The sequence below is a fragment of the Cyprinodon variegatus genome, unplaced genomic scaffold (genome assembly GCF_000732505.1).
Source record: "Cyprinodon variegatus isolate N-32 unplaced genomic scaffold, C_variegatus-1.0 Scaffold1797, whole genome shotgun sequence".
NCBI lineage: Eukaryota > Metazoa > Chordata > Actinopteri > Cyprinodontiformes > Cyprinodontidae > Cyprinodon > Cyprinodon variegatus.
In genome coordinates, this window is record NW_015152250.1 from 34,663 (window position 1) to 42,665 (window position 8,003).

General features: G+C 35.4%; 1 protein-coding gene across 1 annotated transcript in view; it reads right to left on the reverse strand.

Moving 5' to 3' along the window:
• LOC107104574 (sialic acid-binding Ig-like lectin 13) overlaps nucleotides 1–8,003 on the reverse strand; it is a 27,139-nt gene that overhangs the window by 16,252 nt on the left and 2,884 nt on the right. Inside the window, exons 2-3 of the mRNA XM_015404590.1 lie at nucleotides 7,098–7,137; nucleotides 5,109–5,304 (exon numbers count right to left, since the gene is read on the reverse strand). Coding sequence (XP_015260076.1) covers nucleotides 5,109–5,304; nucleotides 7,098–7,137 — 236 coding nt within the window. The remainder of the gene's footprint in view (nucleotides 1–5,108; nucleotides 5,305–7,097; nucleotides 7,138–8,003) is intronic.

Consider the following 8,003-nt stretch of genomic DNA (forward strand, 5'->3'; position numbering starts at 1 on the left):
CCCAACGCACATCAATGTATTTGACTGCTGGACATGTCTCTAAATTGGAGCTAACATATAAAGGCGTATCGCCAGCGTTTTGGTATAAAAAGAGGTTCACAGGAGGAAATCGTTAGTTCTCCAGACTTCATCCCCATCATAGGGTGAGCGAGAAGGTGACGGCCATGACCAACAAACATCCTAGCAGACATGATGCTGAATCTGCTGCAACTGCAAACCTTCTGTCTTTCTTTTTATTTTTATTCATTCTTTTTTTGGCAGGCAGGAAACAGCAGCTAGCTTAATACCGCGATCAGAGACATCTTTTTATGCAGGCTGGGCACCTCCTGTTGCATTGCTGCCCCCTCAGGACACTGGCTTGTGACATTTCATAGGCATTACGCTGCCATGTGTTATGCATAAGTTAGGCTGTCATTGGACATACACACTGGAATCGTTATGAATACTCTATGTAAATGCCCAAAATTGAAAAAAATAAAATAAAATACAAAGAACGTTCAGAGTATGACAGGGTTTTAGAAGATTCTGGGAAGTCAGGCATACGCTGGCTAAATAGTCAAGGTGTGGCAGGGGCTTCAGTTTTGTTCTCAGAACAATTTACAGAACTGCAATAATACCTTATTTACCATTTATGTGCATCTTTATTTGTAATTCTAGATCGACAAATCTATGATTTCCACGAAATCACACCACATTTAAATAGTTGATAAAAAAAATTGGGCTGCTTTCTATCATGATATAACAAGATTTTAATGATGGAAATTTTTATTTTGTTGGTTGCTGGAGCATGTTTTTTTCCCACTAGGAGGAGCCATTAGAATGTGGTCTGTTGGAGGGCAGTTTCTGCACACCTGTGAGTAATCGGCTTCATTAATTGTAGCTAATAAAGGTACCATTGTATTTTAACCCATGGTCTTTTGTGTTCATTTTACACAGTGAACGATTTATCCCTCAGGCTGGATTCACTCTTATTTCAGTATCATTTAAAGAACAGAGACAGATTTATTTGGTTGGTGGTTAATCACTTTTCTGATAGCCTAAATTACTAAACTGGTGAAAGACAACTGGATTTTAAACGGCCGGATTCAGGAGTCAGACCTTTTAGGTAAGAGGCTAAAATCCTGTTCAGTTATAATCATTTAATTGATAATAAATAATTGGTTTTACACTTGATTTGAATTACCTATTAATTAAGTATAACCTCCAGTTCCACTTATTTAATATATTCATAATCTTCTGGTAAGCTTTCACAACACTTGCTTCATAGTTTTAGATAAAAGATGCCCTTACTGTTTCAAAAAATTTATCATTGCCCAAAAATAAAAAAAGATGAGAAATACATTTTGTATTTTTTTTCAAGGTAAAATAACTCTTCAAAATTAAGAGGGTCTATATTCACAAGCATAGCAAAGTATTGAAGCAGCATAAGATGAAGGATGTGATGAACATTGTAATAAATATATAAAACGAGAATGGTGAGTTGACAGTATTGATAATATCTAGATAATCTAGATAGTATTGATAATATAGCGGCACGTTATACCAAACTATGTAGGAGCATTATTATAATGTGCTGTTAGATGGATGGCAACAGCATGCTGTCATGAAATGATTGTCTGTTATATTTTATATATCCAGTAAAGACTGAGAAATAGAGAAGGTATTGCTTGTTATAGAACTATTTCAAAGGTATAAAATGACTAAAAATTAACTTAAGCATTTATTTCTAAATTAACTGGTTTGATAAAGAGTAGGTGTTTTAACTGTGCTATGAGTTTTATAGTTTTACAGTGTTTTAGTAAGTTTCTCAAAGCATTTAAGACATTCAGTTTTAAATGTTTTATGAAGATGAAAGAACACCGAAGCATCTAAATCACTTTGCTTATGCTTCTGAGCCCCTTCACCGTGTGATTCGAGTAATAGGAAGGAAAGAAAAGGCATTTTTGGAGCCGGGGTTCTGACTTTCCTTACTACCCCTCCAGAACATGTGTGGAAAATATGTAAAACAGCAGATTTGAGTCTGACAAGCTAGCGGTCCATCAAACCGCTGGCTACAGCCTGAAGTTGCTACGAGTGCTTTTAAAATATATACAATAATATACATTGGATATACTGATACATCACAACCATACCAACCATTACAGAGGAAACTAGAACTGCTGGGCACTTTTTCGTAAAATCTGAATTTAGAAATTCCAGGATAAGAGATAAAGCCAGACTCAACCTAAAGTCAAGAGTGCCTCCTGCTTCCTCCATACCAAAAAGGCCAATCAAGGCTTCACAGGTGTGGCTATGTCAAGCCAGGTGTAAGGAAGTTAAATGCAGGTCTGTAGTTTTTTTTAACAGAGAAAGAAGTCATTTACAGATTCACTGATTCTGCAAACAAAAGCAGATCAACTAAACAGCCTGACATATATATATATATATATTTCCCTTCTCCTAAACGAAAACCTTACAATTTAGGAAGTTTCTTACCATTTTTCTAAAATAAACAGCAGTTATCCTTCACATGAACAGTGGAAGCCAGAGAGTAACATCTCTCAATCTTATGATTGATAGATTTATATAATGTCTCTGTCTTATAACATTATGGTTTCGCTTTGGTTTGAGCAAATATATATCCCTACAAAGTTGTGGAATATATATACAGTAGCCTATATATACAATATTACAAAATATCTAAATATTGGTTTCTGAAAAGAACTTTTGGGGTTCGACTAAACATTCAGTTTCTTCTTTTTGTTTTCCCTGACATATATTTTCGCATGAACAGTTCTGACTTCTAGAGAAGTATTAATTTACTTCTAAAACTCAGCACTCCACCAGAACAGCTTCAGTCCTGCCCTAACTGTTCTCCAGACACTTTGCAGCGTGTGAAGTTGGCCCAGGACGTCCCCCTAGTCTTTGCTACAATGCATTTTGTGTGTGTGTGTGTGTGCAATTCAATTAATATGTATAACATAGTAAAACATATTGCAACATATATATGCACATGATTATTTGAACTGGAATATCTAGTCCATTTTTCCAGGTGCCTCAATCTTTTTGTTACTTTATTAAAATAAAGAATAAAGACAGTGTGAAATATCAGAGCTACCATTTTTAGATAAGGTTTTTCAACTCTGTTTTCACCTGTCACATGGTGGGTATCTCACCACTTGTGTTACTGAAAGAGAATGATATGCAAATGAAGTGTTAATTGCATTAGTTTGCTTTTTTTTTGTCCGAACAATATACTTTCTGGCTAAAATCCAGAGGTGAATAGTAATTTTTTGCATTTTTTCAGTTACATTTACTTGGATAACAATTTCAAAAAAAAATAAAAAATTTGTAGTAGTTTTACTGTGCCATACTTCTTACTATTACTTGAGTAAGTTCTTGTAAAGTATCCCTACTCCTACTTGATTAAAATCTTTGACTACTCTGTCCTCTGTGAGTAATTTGAATTTTCCAAAATCAGGTAAACATACAGTAAACCGTAGTAATTTGTTACCTTATCCTAAAGAAAGAGTTCTCATGGTATGGATTGGTTTACTAAGTTTTCTGTTGAAAAAAAATTGGTTAAAGTATTTCTTCTTCTCAAATGTGTTCTTTTATATACATATCTATTTCAAGCTTTAAAATGCTAGAACTTGCACATTAAGTTTGTTTGCTGGCATAATTTATAAACATCAGTAGTGCATTAGTAAAAACATTTTAAAATAGTGCTACTCTTACTTGAGTACAATTCCATGGGTACCCTCCTTGCCTTTGCTAAAATCTCGCTAATCCTTCATTAAAGAAATTTGGAAATAAAACTATGCCTAAGATTTTCAGGCTCAAGCTAGACTAAACTGGAACCAAACTATTTAAATAAATTTTCACTGAAATAATTTACCTTTTAGTCAAAATGATGGCCACAGCATTTCCCTTCCGTTGCTGACTTTGTGAACTTAGCTTTTTACCATTGAAATACAATGAAGATTCACGTTTCCCCATGAACTCCGTGATCGACTGCATGTTCTGATTATGTGAGCGATGACTCTGATTAGTTGAACCTGTCCTAAATGTTCTAAAAATGTGGAAGTATTAAACTTTTTTTCCTCAATGCAGTTGCACAACTTAGAACTTTGCTAGATGTATGAAGTGCTGGTTAATATACTGTAACCCATGTTATCCTCTGCATAAGTCAAACATTCTAGTTCATATTAAATCTGAGTAGACATTTCTTTGGCATAATACATATTGTAAATTTAAAAGTCCTCAACCACCTTCCTCAGGAACTGATTGTGGTAAATGATGGAAACTCATTGAGATGTGATTCGATATTAACAACATTCACAAAACCCATCATGTTTTTTGTTTTTTTCACTGTGTCACAAAAAAAAAAAACAAGTTCAGAAAGGCTGATTTTATTGTAAGCACTTTTTAGCAGGCTTAAGATCAAACTATTAAAGAGTGGATAGACTGTTTGAATAAGTAAAACACATTAAAATAATGTTATTATATGAGTGTTTGTAAACACTCAAACTTACACAGAGCGAGTGAACATGTCAAAACTTATCTAAATCTTAAGCTATGAAACTGATATGAGATGCATCTTAACTTTTGATTAATCCTGTCATTGAAGCAAAAGCTGCAATCGTAAACCCGAAAGGAAAAACAAAGGTATATTCCAAAAAAAAAATCATATCATTCAGTTTGGTTCACTGATAGCAAATAGATATTAACAAAGCAGATTTTTTTTAGCTTGGCAGGCGTAAAGTTGTGCAGAAATATAAAATAACAAATTTAGAAAAAAGCCCATTCAGAAAAAAATAATAATAATCATAATTGGTATTGCAAACTGTTTTATGCAGTTGCATAATGTTCTAAACTTTTACATTACGATAATAAAAAATTTTAAGGTGTAGTTTCAAGTCAAGGTTCCTATACAATGAGAATTCCATGATTAAACAAACAGCAATACATGTGAATGGTTGTAGTTGACTAACAGTTTATAAAGTCAGCTCTCTCTAAATGCTAAAATGTTTCAGCGAAACTTCCCTAAAAAAATCAGCAACTGTTTTGATACCAAAAAGTAAGTCTATTATCACACACTTAAATTTATTCTTCTTTCTTTTGATCACCAGGCTCCTCTGGACTGTCATTAACAGTTGAGTTGTTATCTGGTTTAGACACTTTAACTTCGGCATACACAGTCTCCTGGCGTTCATTGTCGTGCTGTGAGGATGTGTGAGGGGTCTTTTTGTGAAAATTTACTTCTCCATAATGCAGGTCCTCCTTTTCATTACTGAATGACACATGGCTGTCTCTTGTTTGGCTCTGTGAAAAAAAATCACAGTTGAGACCACAGAGACACAGAAAGACAACCCCACCCCCCAACACTGTTTAAATTAAACTAAATATTTAGTGTTTTCAATAAGAATTTCAAATTTTGACTAAATATCCAAGACATGAGATCAAAATTTTAAAAATATTTTTCCTTTTTTTTTTCTTCATACTTTGAAGTTTACACTTCAAAGTATAACATTGCTATGCTTTTAAGAAAAACTTTAAACTACTGCAGATGATGATAATAATGTGATAGATTTTTAAGCTTCTGTAAAGACCCTGGAATAAATGATGAAATGAAAGCCCTTTCTGTGTATAGATTTTAGGGAAACAACTAATTACATTTCGCAGAACCGAGTATAAAGTACAGGGGTCACTGCAACATACTGCAAATGTTATGGTTCTCCAATTTTGGACTTCTTTTTGAGCTCTTTTTGAGTTTTAAGTTATTTATATCAGTCTGTTTTGTTGGACATTGGTTTCTTTTCCATTTTATGTTATAAAGCTGGATTTCTAGAGATACTCTCTGTTGCCCCCTTGTGCCAGTTTCCTTTGTCCTAGTGCCATTCTAGTTACCTCAGTCCACGCCTGCTCCTTATCAGCTCATTAGCCCTTTCTTTGTTCTGTACCCCATATATGCACCTCCTCTGGAGTTCATCACTGCTGGTTTCTTGTTTTTACTTGGCTCCCCATGTGTGTCTTCCTCTGATGCCTCCTGGTTTTTGGTTTCCTGTATTTTGTTCTTGGGTTGAGTATCTCACACATAAATTAATTTAGTTTTCAAGCTGAGAAGCATAGATTGTTCTGTAAAGTCTAACAGTTTCTTTCTGCACTTTCTCTCTTTTTGTGTTGTCTTTTTAAAAGCCTGATGGGTATGAGTCCTTTTTTTTTTTTATCTTATTTTCTATCTGTGCTATCAGGGTTGCCTTTTCATATAGCTAGTATATCAGTAATTTCAAAGCCCTTACTACTTCATATGATTGTTGCATTGGGCCATTTTAAGCCAGGCATACAATGTATGATTTTTTGCCCTTTTTGGACCAATTCTCCAGTCGTGTGAGAATTTTTTGCCATCAGGCAGAGTTTCAGCCCGATCGTTTGTCCTGCATTGTGTAGCATACAGGGGGTAGCAAGGGGCAATCAGCCTCTCATGACCACCTTCCACGATCAAGAATGGGAAGGTCGGGGGGAAATCAAACATGTTTGAAATTCAGTCTGCTGTCGTGAGGTGTTCACTAGCGAATCCTGCTGTTGAAGCAGAGGTACGAGCCGATTTACCATAACCTTGATCACTGCGCATGTGCAAACCAGGGAGTTCTTTTTCAGAGCGTCGGGTCGCACAGTGTGAGAACATGCAACGTGAGCTGTGAAGTTTTAAATCCTGTGGTTTCATCGTACAGTTAAGTTTAGGTTATAGCTGCATGCAATGATTGAAAATATCGCACAGTATATGCCCTGCTTTTGAGCTGACATACAGTAGGAGAACCTCTTTGTAATGTAAGGCTGTATAATGAACTTTAGTTTCACTCTTAATTGTCCGCCCTCACTTATTCTGTAAGATCCTTCACCATCCATCCTTCACCTCAGGGGTTAAGGCACAGTTTTTGCCCATCATCTACAACAAAGCCATTAATTGCATTCTCAATTTTTGTTTGCACAAACTATTTGGTGATCAGTATCTGGGATATTAGTGGATTGGGCCCTAAAGGTGTACATATAAAATGAACTCTGTAGTCTAAATGGAAAAGCACTGTACTCTCCAGAAAAGCTCATCTTTGACCCACCTGACTCTCCTCGGTAGTTACACGTTTGGACTTAAAGTACCTGGAAGACATCAAAAAGCTGTAAGAACAACTCGGCTGTATGACAAAGTTAGAAAGGATCACAAAACAAATTGAACATGCATCACTTAAATAACATGAATAAGATAAGAAGTGGGAAGACTGAATTTTACACAGTATCATGCTGTACCGCTGCAATTTTTTTTTACCACCAGATCTGTCTATGCAAGTTCATTATATGTACCTTTGAGTAGTGTCTTGGTCACAAATAGGGTTAGGTCTAAAAATGTTGAGGTGGGAAAGGGAAACAGTCAGGGCTGCCCCCTTTTGCAGCTTTTACTGTATTCACCCTTACAATCGAACCACTGGCTAAAGTTATTCATATTGACCCCACGATATTCGGTGTCAACACCGATCAGGGGACCCATAAAATTTCTTTATAGGCCAACAATGTTCTGTTATTTATCTCCACACCTACAGTACTAGTTCACTTAAAAGTCTTTGCAGTTATTAATCAGTTTGGCTCATTCTAGGGATACAAAATAGATTTATGCAAATCCGTGCCTTTGGGTAGACAACATTACATACCTAATTCCCCCTTTAAGTGGTCCTCTGCAGGATTTAAATATCTAAGCATATTTGTCACACCTGTCTTCTATTAGATAGTCAACCATTATTTGAAAAAAAATTTAGCTAGATCTTGAACACTGGAATTTTCTTCCCATGTCTTGGCTGGGAAGAATTTTGCTTCCTAAGATGAACATTCTCCCTTGCTCGTTGTACCCAATTAGGATGATTCCTATATTGTTTATTCAGAGGTGAATCCAAAAATTAAAGAGTTACTTTGTCTTCTTTATCTGAGTCAAAAGAAGGGCATTCATAAAAATGTCAACACTACAGCTCCCAAGA